Source organism: Morone saxatilis, unplaced genomic scaffold (assembly GCF_004916995.1).
Source record: "Morone saxatilis isolate NCDOM2014 unplaced genomic scaffold, NCSU_SB_2.0 Contig0, whole genome shotgun sequence".
Taxonomy (NCBI): Eukaryota; Metazoa; Chordata; class Actinopteri; family Moronidae; genus Morone; species Morone saxatilis.
The window spans coordinates 5,869,000-5,888,038 of record NW_023339650.1 but is presented as its reverse complement, the minus strand read 5'-3'; the positions used below and the strand labels follow the sequence as shown (position 1 = coordinate 5,888,038).

General features: G+C 40.7%; 1 protein-coding gene across 1 annotated transcript in view; it reads right to left on the bottom strand.

Annotated features, from left to right (window-relative positions):
• Window positions 1-19,039, bottom strand: part of arhgap29a (Rho GTPase activating protein 29a) — a 35,249-nt gene that overhangs the window by 1,318 nt on the left and 14,892 nt on the right. The window contains exons 3-23 of the mRNA XM_035652500.1: window positions 17,065-17,208; window positions 13,842-13,938; window positions 13,334-13,406; window positions 12,866-12,926; window positions 12,236-12,382; window positions 11,451-11,515; window positions 11,245-11,355; window positions 11,050-11,130; window positions 10,200-10,382; window positions 9,249-9,386; window positions 8,967-9,157; window positions 7,124-7,293; window positions 6,169-6,297; window positions 4,572-4,670; window positions 4,093-4,256; window positions 3,015-3,203; window positions 2,401-2,538; window positions 1,838-2,073; window positions 1,413-1,728; window positions 894-1,002; window positions 1-734 (exon numbers count right to left, since the gene is read on the bottom strand). Coding sequence (XP_035508393.1) covers window positions 1-734; window positions 894-1,002; window positions 1,413-1,728; window positions 1,838-2,073; window positions 2,401-2,538; window positions 3,015-3,203; window positions 4,093-4,256; window positions 4,572-4,670; window positions 6,169-6,297; window positions 7,124-7,293; window positions 8,967-9,157; window positions 9,249-9,386; window positions 10,200-10,382; window positions 11,050-11,130; window positions 11,245-11,355; window positions 11,451-11,515; window positions 12,236-12,382; window positions 12,866-12,926; window positions 13,334-13,406; window positions 13,842-13,938; window positions 17,065-17,208 — 3,575 coding nt within the window. The remainder of the gene's footprint in view (window positions 735-893; window positions 1,003-1,412; window positions 1,729-1,837; window positions 2,074-2,400; window positions 2,539-3,014; window positions 3,204-4,092; window positions 4,257-4,571; window positions 4,671-6,168; window positions 6,298-7,123; window positions 7,294-8,966; window positions 9,158-9,248; window positions 9,387-10,199; window positions 10,383-11,049; window positions 11,131-11,244; window positions 11,356-11,450; window positions 11,516-12,235; window positions 12,383-12,865; window positions 12,927-13,333; window positions 13,407-13,841; window positions 13,939-17,064; window positions 17,209-19,039) is intronic.

Below are 19,039 nucleotides of genomic sequence, written 5' to 3'. Positions count from 1 at the left end.
CTCCTCCTCATCATCATCTTCTTCCTCAGCACTGTTAGCTGATGCACAGTTCTGCAGCGCTTTTGCTTTGCTTTCTGACGGGGGCTTGTAGAAGGTCCCCGGGGGAGGCTGGAGAGTCCTGGGAGCCCTGAAAGCTGTTGCCACAGCAACATTGTCCTCCCTTCTTAAAGTTCTGCTGGGTCGCACTGCGACGGTGTAAGGTCTGCTGGGGTAGATGGTGCTAATAGTGCTCCCAGTAGTTCCAAGGGAGAAGGTTGATGAGGACAACGGCACAGAAGTTGATAAGTGGCTGCCGTCCACTGTTGTACTCTCTGTGGACGAACTGGCCACAATTCGGACAGTTCTGGAAGCAGCTTCATGCTTGTACTGTTTGTCCCAGGTTCTGCGTAACGTCTGGGTGTCGATAAATGTACTCCTGTAATGTGTGCCCACTCGCAATTTTTTATTCTCAGTTTCGTCCACCTCTTCAATGGACTGGTCGAAGCTACCACCTTTCCTGTCATCTTTGTCACTGCTGTTCCGAGTGTTCTTCTCGTCTACTTGGCCCCGGTTCAATATCTGTTCAGCTGGCATGCTCACTGGCCGGGAGGAGAGTTTGCTGCGAGGGTGTCGAAGCTGGACCCTGGTGACAGTGATATGCTGAGAACGACAGAGGCCTCTCTCGCCAGCTTTTGGGACCTCAGAGACGCTTGATGACAAAACCCCATTGAAGGTCTTTGAATCCACTTCATCAACTTTAAATAGAGAGATTAACAAGTGGTTAAACATTAACATATCAAGTAAAATGGTAGCATGCATACAATATTTAGCAGCCAAAAACAAATACTTCTGAAGTAATATTGGCCTGATAATAATGCTTTCTGTTGGTTGCTTAGCTGTGTAACAATACTGACCAGGTTCAAAGTCACTTCCATCGAGGCTTGGTATGGTCTCCTGAACCTCAGCCAATAAGTGAGAAGAAGGAATTATGGAGGAATGCCTTTTATACACTTTAGAGCTCTGCTGTAGTGGTAAGACAAGAAGGACAGAAAACAGGGTGTCAATCGACCATTTAATGTATATATATATATATATATATATATCTCCCATGGCAATAAAATAAAAATCTTATTTTTAGCATGAAAATTAGGGGTGTGCATCTCTTCCTTCTAAGACAATCCGATAGGTATCTAGACACACAGGCTTTATTTTAATCTACATGGCATGGGAAAAAATGTAAATGCATCATTGCAGAATTGTCATCGTGTTTATTGCTTTTCCAACAGACAGGATATATAAACACTGGAAAAGGTGTTTAATATCTGTGTCATTAGCAACCACAGACTACTTGATGCCTGAATAGATTTCACTATCAAACTTTCCAAAGTAGTAAGTCGTTACACCCCTAATGAAAACAAATGACAACTAATTACCTCCTTAATGTCTCCCAGCGACTTTGAGTGCCTGCTCAGCTGCTGCTCCTTCTCCTGGTGGGTGAGGCGGGTGTTGGGGCGAGATTGGGCATCACTGTCCGTAGGCGAGGTGCTGCTAAGGGGACTGAGGGGGGTGTCAAAGACCATTTCGTAGTGTCTGATCAGGAGCTCAACAATGAGTGCCTGATAGGGGTAATCCACCAGAGAGGAAAGGGAAACTTCAGCGTCCGCCTGCCTTGGTTTGATCAGTGTTGGGCCAAAGATGATACCCAGGTTGCTGGCAGTCATCTTATTCTCCTCTGATTGCTCTGTCACCCTGCAGAGAACAATAGATAGATATTGAACTTTCTAAAAATAAGATTCATGTCTCTATTCACATAAAATGAACAATTCAATAATTCACTCAGTAGAAATGTGTACCATACCGGTGCAGATGCTCTATGAGGAACTGCAGTGTCTTGTAATGAGCTGGTGGCAGCTGCCGTAGAAGGTCCTTGATCTTAAAGAGGACTCGATTGAGCTCCACGCTGACCTGGGCTGGGGCCACTGGGGCGGGACTGAGGCGCAAAGCCTCCAGTTCCTCCACAATGATACTCTGGCTTTCCTTGGCCAAACCGATAAAGTCATTATAGTAGCGGAACAGGATGAGCGGCTCTGGAAGCTGCAGAGAAAAGTATGAGGGGGAAAAAAAGAACAAGAAAAATAAATTAAACAAGGAAGTTGATTATAAACAGAGACAACAGAAATATGTAAGTAAATAGACAAGTGGGACAGAATTAGAAATGAGATAAGCTATTAAGGGGTCAGAGGTGGGAGGTAAGTACCAAAAATAAACAAAGACAAATAAATATCACTGCACTGGCTTTGTTCTGTGGAGCACACTTTCAACCATCGCATGTCCTTATTTGGATGACCCTTTTGTCAGGTTTAAGTAAATATACATAACCTCAATATTACCTATAATGTTAAGGATTGAAAAGCAGCCCACCTGTCTCAGGTAGAGTTTGAGTACGTTGCTAATGTCGTGGGGATAAAGCTCAGAGAGCTCCACCAGGTGCTTGCCATTCTCAAACGCCTGGCACAACTTCTCAACCCGAGACTTGGCACCATTCACACGGTAGATACCCTTCATAGCACAAAAACAAAATACATTCAACACAGGAAAATCAGATGCAATTTTTCAGGATCACCATGGCAAAACAGGGTAGCAAAGCTGCAGAATAATAACAGGATAAACCAAAGATACTTTGGAGATTTTACAGCAAATGCAAACTTCAAGTCAAAGAATTATACAAAATAACTTGAATTGAGGATGAATTATAGTCAATCTAGTGACAGGATAGTATAGATCATTATTTCTTAGAGAGTAACATTCAGACACATTACAACCACAAACCATATACCAGCCTAACCACTGCATTTTAAATAAATAAATAAATTTAAACTAGAGGCAACAGGATTTTTAACTGTGAGCAACATCATCATACACAATACAACCGGTGTAAGGCAGTGCTCCCCTATAGTACCAATCATCTTAATTATTGTTAAACACACTTCTTCTGACAATAATCATTTTATCCCTGATGTTTGATTGAAAAATACCTTAATGTTGAGCGCTCTGTTCTCGATTTCTGATGTACACTTCCGTATGATGAAGGGGATGCCGTCCTGACTGTTCTTAGCTGCCTGCGTGAAGTCAATGCCGAAGAGGTGAAGCCTCCCCTGGAGCTTCTTATGGCCACACTGGATGGCCAGGGTTTCCAGACACTTCTTGTGGCAGGCTAACGAACACTGCAAACATGTACACATGTATCACAGTTATAAAAAGGGATAGAGTTAAATGTTTTAACAGGCTGCTGAAATACAGAGATGGAACTGTATTTTTCCCACTAACTCTTTGATCATTATAGTAGCAGAAGCAATAGGACAACACCAGGGTAAAGCTTAAGTTAATAATTATGCACAACCAATAAAAACATATTGACTATCTTACTGCAATTAATGTAAAAAATAACAATAAAATTAAAACAACAACAACAACAAAAAAACCCTGAGACAATTATACCCCCAATCCAAATGTTTAGTTGAAGTTGAATTAAGACCAAAAAGCCAACAAGAAAAGCTTCATGTCTGGTAACCCGTTGAACCAATGCCATGGAATGATTCCAATACACCGCAGGGTTACATTCTTATAGCTTCATTCTTCTCTTGTCAAACCACCAGCATTACAGAACCAGAATCTTATTATCTTGTGTATCGTCAGTGTATTTAATAAATATGGAAAGAAACTGGATCTAAAATAAACGGGCGGGGGGCACAGGGGTGATTGAGGCGACTCCTCAGAAGACAAACAAAGGGTCTTCAGTTTCCACTGCCCGTTCCCCGACTGAGACCAGTTGGTGGATTTGGTCTCAGAGGAGAACTTGTGGCCAATTTCAACTTTTCCCTTTATTCAAAGGTTTTGACGAGGGGAGAGGTGGTCTTTCCCTTTTGTTTTTGTTTGATTTTTGCTCACCATGAATGATAAAGAAGCCATTGTGAAACTTTGGCAAGATTCATCTTGAACTTGTAATACTCTGAATGCTGCGGACTCAATACATTTAATGAAGGTCCAAATAGAGAATCGTGGTTGGATCGCATTTTGTTCTATTAGTTCTAAAAGAAAAGAAACCAAGGTTACCTCCTCGCACTCTGCTCCATGAAACACAACCAGGCCGTCGCACTCGCGACACTTGGATGGCGCTCTAAGCTTCCTCAGCTTGTGGGTTTGAGCAGCCTTGGACATCTGGGTGTTTCTAAAGGGACCTGGGGAGCTGGCTGTTTCGATTACCATCTCACTTAAACCTGCAGAGTGAAGGGAGGGAAAGAAAGAATAAATGAAGAACAAAGAGTATCATTAGAGGTCATATTCTTTTCATATATATAATATATACTGCGGGGACACATTCCGACTGAGAAATGGGGCCAGCCTCATACAGAAAATATATATTAACAAATTAAATAGAGCCATGGTAGTATACAAAATGCAACTGACAATCCCAAAATAACTAAACTTACTGGGTTAATGTAGCATACATAAAAAATACCTTAAGAACTAACAGACACAATATATGCAGAACATGAGGAAAAATGTTGTAAAATTTGTTCAGTTTCACCCACCATTATCAGACGGAGAAGGAGGCTCTCTCTCATCCAGGTCATCAGCAGACGACATGGTGCCGGTGGAAGGGGTTCTGGGTAATCTCCTCTTGAAGTCTCCTGAACAGTAAGGCAGGACACACCAGTAAGTCCACATCTCAACAGTCACATGAAGCCAATTCTGGTCAGGTCTACTGTTTTTCCTTTCTCCTTTGGTCTACAGTACTACAGTAATGAGCCCCGGACTGAGACAACTTTCTGAATTTAATGCGCCAAATGAAAAGGCGTGGTCGACTTCATGTTGCTGATAATTAAATTCCCAGTAGGGGATTGTTGGAGATTCACACCTCCATTGACCGATCAATTATTTCCAATAGGCCCCATTTTAAAAATGCTGATTTTCTACTGAGCCAAATAAGGGGGGCTCATCAGGGATAAACTCCTACTTTGTTTACACTCTGGGGGGTAGGATGGACGGTTGATGGGTAGGGGTTGCAGGTACTTTAGTACAGCCATTATGATGTATTGCTAAAAGTGCAATGACAATATGCCATCCACAGTCCAGATCTTACTGGTAAACTAGAAACTTCTTATAATGAAATGTATGCAAGAAAGACTTCAATCAGACGAGTATTCAGTAGTATATACTAATATAGTGTATAATATATCCTTAGGTTGCAACAGATCCATTGTCATTATCAAATTTTGATTAGTGAAAGGGGACATGAGTTGTAGTTTTAAGTGTCAGATGCAAAAGCCCACCTGATACGGGGGACAGGTATCAAAAGATCTTAATCTATATATATAAAATCTGCAACTGACACTAACTAAGGGAGCAGATCTGTACAAGGACGTTACATTGTGACACATATTATGTATTGTTGCACAGCAACAGAGGAAATACTGACAAAACCCAACCTGCCCCAAAACTACAAATTCATGTTTGTTTGCGTCGTAGACTAACAGAGCACCACTGTCAGAGGTTGCTATGCCACTTGAATCTGAGATAACACGGCAACTAAGTTGGGTGAACATCAAGTTCATAGGAAAAAAAAATGTTTAGAGGCCTCAGGACTTAAGACAGTCAGCGCTGAGGAATGTCCCTGCTGTCTATCATCTGCAATGTGTGGTTACTTTATCAATATATTTGGAGCCAGGTGTTGTGCAACAACTGGGGAAAACCAGGCGATTTGGCTTTCTTAACTTATGGGCGTTAGCAAAACAAGATACGTGTTGACAGGAAGTAATAGCGTGTTTATTTTATTTTTTTCATAGCTCAAATGTCACAGCAGATTGAGTAGATTACAACTTAAAATCAAAGTTGTTGGATAACAATCCTGTTAAGCAGCTATTAAGTAACAAAAGCAACTATTAACCACAAAGATGGTTGGAGCCAATATTCTGTTGTCAATTAATAAGCAACCTGCCAATTAAAACTACCTAAAAACACACATTAATTAGAAAGGATATTGCACACGTTTAGTTTTTTGCTTATTTTTATAATAATTTGTAGCTAAATTCAATCAATGCTAAACCAGAATAATTAAAACTAGGCTAGACATAGTAGGCTTTGGGTAATTAACTCTTTAAATAAGGCTGGCAGTCTGAATGGCCCTACCTGGGCTTGCAGTGGGTGAGTCCATGGACCGGGACTCACTGCTTCCTCCAGCACTTTCTGAGTCGCTGCACATCCCTCCACCCTGGCTGGCTGAGGCCCAAGGACGAAATGGGGCCTGAATCCGAAGTGCTGGAGGAAAGCATATTACAACATTGAAAGGCACTGTATACAGCCCACTCACGGATTCCAATTAAAACCATAGATTACTAAATGACCCTTGAAATGAATATCAGTCATAAGTGGACTTATTTGAGCAGCTATGCATGTGCATATCTTTATTTTTAATGAACCGTCTTCTGGCTAAAGACCTATGTAATAAAAAAAATAAAAAGAAACATTTCTGACGTACAATTGGCCAAAAGCTCTCTAGTGTTTGAATTGTAAGTATCACACATCATTTGTTGGTGAGTTGTGTGTTTGTTTTTTTTTTTCGACGACACACCGACACATCACACACACATGTGTTTTTTGTTGTTATTTGTTTTTTTATTTCACTACTACACACACACACCTTTTATGCCTAATCAACACGCAAAGTGTAATGTCCGACTGGCACATATTAACCTATAGTATTGTTTACCTATGGAGCTTACCTCTGCTATCTTTTCACCTAAATGGAGCTTAAAGTTTGAGCCCATTAGCCACTGATGGCACTTACTAGCTCAGTGCTGCCTAAACGATCTGGGTGGCTCCAACTTAACAAAACAAAAGATAAAGATAACATCACAAGGAAATTGTCTGTAGTTTAAAGTTTGCTACCTTCACCTCCCATTTCCTATTACTCACAAAGCAACTTGTCTTGTATGTGGCTTCAGTGCATTTTGTTCTATTGACAAAAATAAAAGCACCATCTCGGTCTGTTCTACAATGAATATTTCCTTTAATGTTGACTGTTACAAAACAAATGACACCTCTAGAAACCATCACCTTTGCCATCCGATTCAACCCTGCGTACCTTGGATGTCAGTGTTACTGTTGGAGCGCCTCTCTGCAATCTTGGTGTGTTGGGCATTGATGGGACTGTCCACATCATCTGCACCAAGGACGTCAGAGGCCACGGATGCCTGTGACAGGTTACTGTGGGATGAGTGGCTGCCACTTAGCGAGCGCTTGTTGAAAGGCATCCTACGGAGGAAAATGTTGGAATGAAAATAATGATATTGTTAACAGTAAACTCACAAACTATGGGACTCATGAATGTCCAATATGTTGTCTTTCTTCAATATCCTTCATGTTTAGGTGGAATATGGCTATTCATAAGAATTTATTTTAGTCAAGTAAATTCAATTTTATTTATATAGCCCAAAATAACACATTTGTCTTGATCTATACAAAATAAAAAAAAACTCTATCCTTAGATACAAAATCTGGATATGGATAAACTCCTGACAATAATCCTTTAACAGGAAAAAAATGAGAACTTTCAAGAGCATTCAAAACAATTTCTTCCTGTTAAACAGTGAAATTTCACAGTATTCATATTTAAGACCAGCAATAATACAGTCTAGGATTGTTGTCTAGCAATTACATTCCTCTCTCCAGACAATTTTAAATTAGATCTGTATCTGTGGCCCCTATACTGCAGTATCAATCTGCCAAGTATATTTGCCAACTCAGTACTGAAGAGATCCCTGAATCAACATGATATCATGAGATCAGCCCCACCTTACCATCAAAGACAGCGGTCAATTAAGACGTTAATGATGATTAACTAACTTGGACGGGCTTGCGAATGGCTGATCCAAACCATTGTTAACAAACGTATCCTACTGTATCCTTACAATATACACTATGTAGGTCAGCGGTCTATATTTAACCTTTTGAAGACCAATTCTGTGGATGCATGTGTGTGTGTCTAAGTTTCATTTCCTCTCTCCCAAGCAGAATTCTTTTGATCAGGGGGGTCAGAGTTCGGGGGGTTGGGTGGTAGAGGGAGTAAACTAAGAAAAACAAAGCACTCTCTTATTTCCATCTGTGTATGTATGTGTGTGTCGGTGTGTGTGTGTGTGTGAGAGAGAAACCACAAACCTGTGTCAACAAAAACTCTCAAAAAGGAAACTTTTTTTTTGATCAAAGCCTTCACAAGAACTGGGTGCTAAAAATGGCCCAATTGTAAAATGACCACCATGTTTTTTTGTGTGTTTTGAAAGCTACTGAAAAGTTTCACAGAGGTTTAGTGACATTGTGGATAAGCCCACTGCCCCAGCTCCTCTCTCCCGTGACCGCAGTCATTTCCGCAGGAAGCCCTGGCCAACCCAATTGTTTTACTCTTTCCAAAACAAGCTCTCTCACTCACTTATCCCTCCACCTCTCACCAGTGAGGTCTACAGACCACTCCGTTTCACTGTATTTACAACCACTTGTTTACTATAAATATATATTCATGTCCCCACAGAATCCTATGATACAAGCTTTAGGCAGTTAATATATGTGGAGAGTCTGAAACTTTTAAATGAACTGAAAATTTCAAATTAATTAAATTACACTGAAATTAATCTAACTTTGTCTGGGACTGTGAACTCTTCTGAGAGCCACCACTTAATCGGTCTTACAAAAATAACTCCGTTATCAGTGTTTGTGTTTACTCTCTCAGATTTTATCAAGGAAATGACTAAGCGGGCTGACAAAGTTAAATTTAAGCACTGTCCCTCAGTAGTAAGCATCAGATTTCAGTTTAATTTAGTAATGTTTATGAACTATACTATCTACCTACTCTATAATAGTCACAATGATAACCACTGATGACCAATGATAACAGGAGCCATGTGTTTCTCAGCAGCTGTATCTTCATTTCTCACCCTGTGTTTTGTGTGACCGGTGAATCAAACGAGTGGGATTCCAGGCGAGGCCCATCAGTGGGCAGACTCCTGACAAAGTCAATATAGCGCTGGCCCGGCTCGTACAGCTTGGCATTTTCACACAGACTCTGGTGGTTGACAGGGAGAGATACAACCTGAGCCTGCTGGAGCTGGAACCAATTGACTGTCACCTGAAACAAGGAAGCCCATTATTTTCTGTTGTTCGAGTTTATCTAAATGTTAAATGTCTGATACACATTTACAATAAAAAGACAAACTTACAGCCTTGAGGGTGAGGTCGCACTGGGAGACCATCTCTCGGATCTGAGTGATGATCTCACTCTTGGTGTTAGCCAGATCGACTCTCTTCTCCCCAACATCAATCTGACATGCTTTGCAGTGCTCCCTGGCCTCCTCAGCCTGGAAACAGAGGAAAGACAATTCATTATAATTCTCAGTTCTCTGATAGTTAAAAAAAAAAATAAAAAAAAAAATAAGATATGATGGATTTGACTGAGAAAGTTTAGTTGTAACTGTTGTATGGTCAGCAGTTGATGAACACAAGATGCTTATCAGCGCAGATGGGTGACACAGAACTGAGGTATAAGTGATGGGAGAGGCTAATGATATTGGATTACTGATTGCTGACCAATTAGATAATTTCTAATCCCAGCAATTCTTGTACTGTTTGTTGTTAACAAAAAGTAAAACTAAGAGTTGATAATAATGCCCAAGCATATAGAACAGCTTATATACACTTTGACCCAGCTAGCTACAGTGTAATTGACAGTTTGCACTTTGAATAATGTCACTGGGATTGTGTTTGTGGTCTATGGAACCTGCTATGTGGCAATGGCATTAACGTGGAGTCTGGCCCAGAATCCTTGTTATGCCTTTCCACCCTTTTCTGTCTCTGTACATTCAACATCCAATAACTGTCAATGAAGAACAGTAAAATAGGAGTATGGTCAAAGTACTAGTAGTTCCTGTTTCTTGCGTGCACTTGCTGTCAAATGTGTCTATGAAGCAGCAAAGGTAGATTGTGATGTGGCCGGTAGAGGCTGATATTCTCTACCGCAAAAGGTCACAACTGTGATGCTGAGTATAATTGACTTTTAAAACTCAGCAGAAGCATTATTTTAAAAAGCCTATAAAGATGAGTTTAGTGCCCATAGTAATCTACAATCTGCTACTTTAAAAAGATCCACAGGCCAAACACAGGAGGTACTGTACCTTCTGCAGGGCCTCCTCCTCCAGCCTGCGCCTCTTCTCTAGCTGTTTGGCCGCTGCTGCTCCTCCTCCTCCTCCGATCTGCTCCTCCTCCAGGCGACTGGTGGACACCTTGGCCTTCTCATATTCCTCCTGCCGCTGGGCCTGCAGCAGCCGAGCCTTCCTCAGAGCGCTATCTGCCTCATGCTGGAGATTCACACGCATATAAGGTTCAAGAATGCGCAAAGCCTGATATTGCACATACAGGACAAGTACAAATGTTTCAACAATTATTAGTCTGAGTGGCTGATCTTGCCATTTTTCTTTTGTTTTCCTTCCACTGGATCTGTCCACTTATCAAGTTTCCAGTGATATACAAAAGAAGCTTTAAAATACAGCAAAATATACATATTACTACCAACCAATAGCAACAACTCCAACAATCCTCTATTAAGTTAATGGTAATCTGTAATAAATATTTAACAATCATTATAAACACACAGTTGGATTAATGTTCAACAATTCATTAATTGCTTTACTTTCTAATAACAAATGTGTGAGCTTAACCACATTAAAACATTAAAAACTAATTGAATGCCAAATAGCAGTTAATTTGTACAATTTGTAACAATAATGTACAGTTGCAGTGTTATATGTAGCTTAATTAATGATGCTTTATCTGTCATAGATGGGACAGAATGATTGTCCTGGCCAGCTGTAGGACTACATGACAAAACAAAGCATTTGTATGCATGCGTATACTAGGCTTAGGCATTTCAAGAGCATTCTCGGGCTGAGCCCCCAGGTCATTGAAACACCTTTAGATTCTAAATGCATTTGTGTGTGGTCCTCTACAAAATGGCAATCAACTCACCATTTTCTTTTGCTCCCTCTGCCACTGCTCCTTGACCTCTTTTCTTAGTTTGTCCAGTTCATTCTTTCTGGCCAGGAGAGGCTGGAAAGAAACACATAACCCCCACACACACACACACAGTCAGTAAGTCCTCTTGTTTCCATTATACAACGCAAGTCCTGTTTCAGAAATGTGTCTGTTGCTTTGTTGCATTACCTGCATGAATTTGTTGCTTTGGAGTACTGCTGCGGTGTGAAGTACCAGCTGGCTGTATTCAATGTCATTTTTGAAAGCGGCCATGTAGGTCTCTCGGAAAGGCATGAATTCCTTAAATGAGGAGGAGAAAGTCTTCATGTCGATCCCCAACGGCTAATAGGCGGCAGCAAAATTATGATGTGCAAGTCGTATCAGCATCTACTTACCTGTTGACTTGCAAGCGTCTTGGCAGATTCGGCCATTTTGGCGTAACTCTTCGCACAATCAATATCTGCAAGAAGGCCACACTAGAGTTTACTTGAATTGTACAGCAGTATACAGTGTTCTCTACTGGCCTGCAAACAATCATTTATGTGCGTGCAAATATTTGCATTATGTTGCATTTTGTACTAAGTATTGGATCTTATTCAAATACAGGACAAGCCTAACTAAAAATAATTCAAGCATTTTTGGATTAAAGCACACAATGCCCTTGAGTCATGAGACAAATCTATAAAATTAATCAGTAAACAAAGTATTAACTAAAGGGGATGTGTTAAACAAACATGTGCTTGCCTGATAACAAATGTACTGTACAGCTTGAGTGAGTGCTTTGTGTCACTGTGGTGACTGGCCAAGAGACCATTCATTAACCGGTGTGCTGAACAAAAGCTCTCACACTGCACACTAAACCTTGAGCCTGGATAAGACATCATTGTAGTCCAGCTCAGGCGATAGAGAGAAATTTCTCAGGGTATTGGCCCCTAAATAATCCCCACATTTGTGGCTTGAGCTAAAATGCTAAGCACAGCTTGACAAATATGAGTAGATTGATAAATATAAATAGATACTTTACTGCCCCCATGGGGAAATTTGACTTGGACCTTTCAACAAATGTGACTAGTCTTCGTCTTGCTGCCAGGAGCTATGTTTACGACCAACTGAACAAATCAAACCAAAAAAAAGGAAAATAATCTAATTTCCCCCCCTCCCCACCTGTGCTCTAACTCACCCATATTGAGACGCTTCTCCACCCACGCCAGCAGCTCTTTGGTGTACTTGGACCAGCCCTTGGCATAGAGCAGCACCGACTCCACCCCGCTGTCCTGCCGCTGCAGTGTCCTGTCCACCTCTTCAGCCCGAACCGGTGGAGACGGCCCTACGAAAACCACAGGAATCCCACGAGGGAGGTTATAGAAGATGGGCTTAAACATGACGGCCAGAGACCGACCCTGATGAAACACACCTCTAGCCACTGCTATACATCTGTGACTGTGAGTCAGTGAGAAAAGCCCAGACTGACCTTGGGTGAGCGGGATATGAGCTAATACCATTTGAAGCTAAGTGATGCGGACAGGAGACGGACTGCTGGATGTATTAATAAGTGGTTAAGGCATCTGATCATCCAGAACTGAGATCTAATTGTGCTCTTACCCGAGATGACCCCACAAACACTACAATGGCTCTAACACAGCACAAACTACACCATAAACCTGACTGTTAAAGCTACAGGTCAGTGCAAGACTGATTTCTAAATAAGCTTTTTTCCAACAAATTTGCCAGGATTAGTTTCCTCTGACACTTTCACACAGCAGCAGCAGAGTACAGTACAGAAGCTGTGTGTTATAAAGCTCTGTCTTACCTGGCGGATCATCTTTCTCAGGACCGGATCCTCCAGATTCCACGGAAAGGTTCTCAAAAGACTGAAAAATAGACAGATGAAAAAGAAAAAAAGAAAAAAATTACAATGAGGAGAAAAAATGTCCTACTTAAGGAACGGAACACTCTGCTAACATACCTAAAACAAGGCTTATCACAACCTTACTTCCCCTTTAGAGCAGTTATAAAACATACAGCAGGAAAACAACAACACATGACATCAATTTATCATTTGCGGAGGCCATTTCAGGAACATGCGTCAACCTCACTTAACTCCTGAACTCTGTTGGGTAATTTTTCAATTGACAATTCAGGGGCAGTAGGCCACATCCTGGTGTTCTTGTGGCACTAAATGAACTAATGATAAATGAATGTTTAAGAATGGGTTATCAGCCACTTTTTTGGGGATGATGGACACAACTACACAATATAAAGATTGTACTTTTCTTACCCTGCTTCTCTTAGTCAGGGGGAGCCCCAACACTGATCCATTCTCTACATCTCCCATAAGGAAGTCAGACACTCTGTGGAACATAAATTAACAGGTTGAGTTGAGAAAGTGTGGAATTGATCAGAAAAAACGTGCAGGAATCGATTTAAAACAGAACTCAAATAAACGTTTTGGTGTAGTTTAGAAAGGAGTTTCAAGGGGTACCCCAGCGTTTTAGTAGCGCACTTTCATGACTTTGGGGGAAAATAAAATCTGTCATAGAAGGCAGATTAAATCATTTTAAGCCCAATCCAAAAGAATGAATTACATCATCAGGGTTATTTTTTTCAAATTTAGGGAAGCACCATGTTTAAAAATCAGTAGACTGCCGCTTTAATGTTGTTATGAATATAATAACACACACACACACACACACACATATATGTATGTTAGTCTGGTATTTACATAGAAATGCTTTATTTATCTTCATTATTAATTTTTGCAATCACAGTGATGACGTCATACTTACACATTGCCAAAGGTGAATGCCAATGTGTCGATAGCGGTGTAGATCTCTCCGAAAAGCTTCTGTTTGTTCTCTTCGTTCACCTCCTTAAAGTTCACCCCTGTCAAATTGTGATGAAGGAGGATTGAGTCAAGCTTTGGTAGCAAACCTAAAACCTGCATTCCAAATACATCCTGCAATGGCGCCATGGATATCGCTGTGCTAAAAGGGTATGCATCTCATGGTATGATTCATCATCCTGTGCATGACATCAAGAACGGAGTCGATAAAAATCTCACTGGAGTCATGCTCACACTGAGAGCTAAGGAACTGTTCAAGTTGTACCTCAAATGTGCAGACACTTTAAAAGTGAAAAGTCCCTCACAGGCATCCAAAAACAATGTTGTACCTCAAATCAGAAAAGATAAGCAAAGACTGCAAGTGTGTATATTTGGCTGTAATCTGAAAAGGCAGTAGTTTCCTGCTGTAAGTCTAAACACAGTGATGACTGAGGACAGAATAGGGGAAAAACACCAGTGTAAATACGGCTGTAATCAGTCTTCACAATAAACTTCCTGTCCTGACTGAGCAGAGAGAAAATAAACTAGGAGAGAGATGCTCAGAAAATTAGACCAAAAACCAAGCAATAAATCAGTGATGTCACTGACCACTTTGCTGCCTCCATGATTTCCTCAGTCTTTCCTTTCCATTAGAACAATGGAGATTTCTAGAGTTCAAAAGGAGCAGACATTTTAAATAGAAAACCTATTGTCTTCATTTATTGAGTTTTATCTGAGGACTTTCTTTTGAAAGTTTCTGTTGTGAATAGAGTCTCTGTAACGGAAGTAGAAGAGATTATGGATAAAGGACGAGTGGGGAACGGTCCAAACGTATTTTTGAATAAATCTTGAATGTTTTCTAAAATCTGTAAGAAAAACTGATTCAAACAGTATCCTTGTTAAACCTGTAACCAGGCCTTTCCATATATGTGCCACATAATGAGAACCGACGTGCACCAACACCTACCAAATATAAGATGCTTCCTCAGTAGCTATTACACATTGCATTCAGGTCCTTTGGAAAGAGTTGTCAGAGAAGTATACTGTGCTACAAAAGGAAAAACTAACAATTACCCACCTCAATATTAGCTTCAGTATTCCTTTTGTTTAACTAAAATAAGCCATCTTGATCACATCCAGTAACCACTACCTCAGGTGAATAAAATGCAATTTTTCTTTGTAAACAGCTTAAACATGCCACTGAACAAGTTCCTGATCTTTAGGGAGTCCAATAGTATGTTCCACTATCCAGCAAAAGGAGCTCTCGGCGTAGAAATAAGTCCAACGTAAAAATTCCTTTCAGAATGAGGCACAGGAAGTGTTAAGGCTCTCTGGGAAGGGTGCAACAAAAAAGGATTTTAACGGGTTCCAATGTTCATGGGGCCCGGGAACCTCTTTCAACCCCAGGCCAGCTACTGTAGCCACCACCATTCAAAGCATGAAGCCCTCTTATGCTGTTACATCTCCTCCTCTTCTGTCCAACCCCTACCCCCAACAGGACATCCTGAGGCTTGCTGGAATACAATGCCAGTACGCGCTCAGGCCCCAACCAGTGGTCCAAACGTGGAAGTTACATCATCGTAGAAAAATGGTATTGTTTCAGTGGAAAAGCACAACACTGTCGAAACACTCGTCAGCTGCTAAGTCCTATGCAAAATTCAGGTCTAAGGAGAACTTCAAATGAAGAATAATGAGAAGGCGTAGCAACATGGCTTGCTACTGGACATGAACTTTCACAGGGTGGAGGAAGGGACAAAACTCTGTATGAACAACTATTTGATCTAGTGTTGGGATCTACCTTAGAGTGTAATGAAGTAGAGATATGCAAAAACAGACTCCACTAGAAAAATTCACAATATTCTCTTATCAATACACTCAAACACTTAAAATCTGTGTCAGAAGAAATATTTATTGGAGGTGTGTCATGTGTCCAGAAGGTTGTTTCACATGACACACCTCAATAAATAGTAACAAAGTTTTACATCTTTCTACATCATCTTGGTGGTGAAACATACTGGTACAAGTGTACAGCTCATATCACCTTATCACTGTGTGAGGGTCAAGCAGTGAGTAATTCTGGCCACCTAGTGGCAAAAAAGATGTTAGAGCATGCTTCACTGCACATTACTATGAAAAGACTAGATCATTACAGCTACTGTACATGCTAAACCTGTTCACATTATTTACTACTAACCAAAGGCACTTGGTCAGAGAAATCACTAACACTGGTGAGTTTAAAGAAGTCGCTATTAATAAGAATTTAAAGATATTTTAAGGGTCCTTTCACTCATGACTGCAATATCACTAAGAGCCTAAATCAAAGGCTTCTATATATTGACTGTCAAATTGAAGCCTTCCTTATTAAAAAAGGTCCTAATGTGTCTCGCTCTATTGTGCATTAACACGTTTGAATGACAAGCTACTGCACCAAAGATGGAAATTGCATGCACCTAATAGTTGTTTATGCTGCACACATGCATACGCCCATGTGCATGTGGACTCATTCCAAATATTTCAGTCAAGGTGAGCTACATTCGTATGCAGAGCCTACTAGAGCTTTGTTCACTTCACCATGTCACCATTCCTTATTAAGTGAAAGCTTTTGAAGCTATGCAGCCCCTCTATGCCCCTCTTTGCAATGCAAATTGAGACGAGGTATACTCAGGGGATTCTTGTGTGGCAGCCAAGTTAAGAATTGACCTGCATGCCAGATCATAATCTCAGAGAATGAGAGATTGAATAGGATTCCTCAGTGTAGTTCCCTCTGGACTGGCAGACAAAGCACAAAGGACACCCGCTTTTCCCAGCCTCTAGAATCAGGTATCGGACTCCCAAATATTATTTTCTTACTCTCTGTATGGGGTTTCAAACACATGCTGCTGCATTCTAAGCACTTGACTGACTTCTAAAGAGCTGCATAACTTTGAAGCTATACGAAGACTACTCAAGAAAACCTTCCCTGGGACGTTCTTTTTAAGACTTGGGAGGACAGTGTGAGAGAAAGGACATAGTAATAGTGGATGTCCAGTAGATAAAACTGCCAAGGGAGAAGGGGGGAGGGGGATTAGATAAGCAGAGACAGAAAACAGACCAAAGGAAGAGTGGAGGAGTAGCTGGTATGTTTTACAGGAAAGCTGTGAGTTATGTGTTTGTATGTGTTTGAGGAAGATCTGCTCATCATAGCTCACCTTTGACCGTGGCGATGACGGTTCCAGCTGTACTAAGGATGTCCACCGAGTTGAGGCTCTGGTGTTTGCCGATAATGGCCTTCAGGACTCGCAGCAGCTCCCCGAGACGCTCGTGGGCCGCCTGATGGAGGCAGTCCTGGTGCTCTGCAGAGTTACAAAGACATTTTTACAGTGACAATTTATGTATACTCAACTTCCCTGAGTCACAATGCTTTGGTTCTTTCCTGCTTTGGTTCTTTCCTGCTTTGATATTCATTTAAGTTACATTTAATTTACCTTGCACAATGTGGCTGTATTGTGGAAGGAATCTCTTAGCAAGGTCAATAAACTAAACTAAAATGTATTATATGGTATGTGGCAAAATGTGATAATAGGTAGTTTTAGTGAAGCCGTATGGTTTTGATTTAGGATATCATTTACTACCTAGGCCAAGCCCTTTCAGTAGATACCACTGCAAATGTGAAAGTTTGATGTGGACTTCCTACACAAAAATAAATAAGGACTGTGTCTTGCCACAAAAAATTCTAGAAGTAAAATGTTAAGAGCAATACAAAAAACCTTTAGCTAAGAAAATATAAGCACTTTTTAGAACTTATCAGGTCATATTACGATTTCTGAAAAGGTTTTTCTAACCTTGCAAGCCACAGGAGAATCCATCTAGCCAGGCTTCAAACTATGGTAAGAGTTCTGACTATGTTACAAACAAACCATCTGGCACTGCCCAATTAAGGTTTTTCCCCTACCATCAACCCTCACTTAACCGTTAACATGATGTCACTGGTAAAGATAGATATTCAAACAGTGTCTAGCGGATATCAAGCACTGAAATCTCACTGACAGTTGCTACATTATCCATTAGCCTTGTTAACCTTTGAGCAATAAGATGATAAGAGATCAGTGTCATTCAGTTCCTCTGCTACAATGATGACACTGTCACTGTGCACTTGTCATCATTATAGCTATAAAACATAAGCTATGTAGAGGCTTTTAAACATACTATTTATGCTATAAATTGTGTCTTCACTCTGAAAATGCTTTAATTATGGGAATTATACTGTATTTACATATATACACTGGAGCTTAAGAATTTATCATGAGCGATAAAACCTGAGCAGATTGGACCCAGAACCCAGCTGTTCTCCCTGCTTTAAATAAATGGTGCAACCTCATTGGAAACAGGATTACTACATGGCATTCCAGCTTTGTTGGCTCAAAGAGTGGCCATGGCAGCCATGTCAAACTACTGCCATCCATTCACGGCAGTTCTAGTCATCACTGTAGAAATCAATGGTTTTTCCGGACAAATACACCATAAAGCAGAGATGGTGGAGAGATTCCACACAACTCAACAAACCTACACATAGACCTAAAATGGAGCCAACCTGAAAGCCAAGTGCATAAATAAACATGATCTACTGTGCTCTTTCTGCAGTTAACACCGAGTTAGTCAGTTAACCAAAGGAATGTGGTTCTATATACTAGATGTGACTTCACTAACAGTGAGTCACCACCATTAACAAATGCAAAAAATGCACTTTGCTATCAGTTAACCTTGAGAAGGTGCTCTTGGCATAGCCGAGGAATGAGGTCATGAATGAGGAAATTTAAATGAGTACAGTACATGACTACAGTTTTATTGGACACATACTGAGTACTAGAGGGTTTTACAAATATGACTAACACAAGAGGAAACTGGGGGACGCAAAGGGAGACTCATTTCTTTGTCTCTCTCTCCTCTCCCACACACAGACACACATAATTGGCATTTTGACTAAGATGTGTTCCGGTCCTAGGCTGTAATCACACTAAATGCATGGTAGGCTGCTTGGCAGGTTGTTGTCATTTCACGCTTTCAACGTGATCATCACAGTCACATGTATTAATGAGTTCACTCTTGGTCAGATCTCCTTGCAATGTCCTGGTAAATAAAAGGTTGAATAAAAGAAAAAATACACACACAGACAAACACACACAC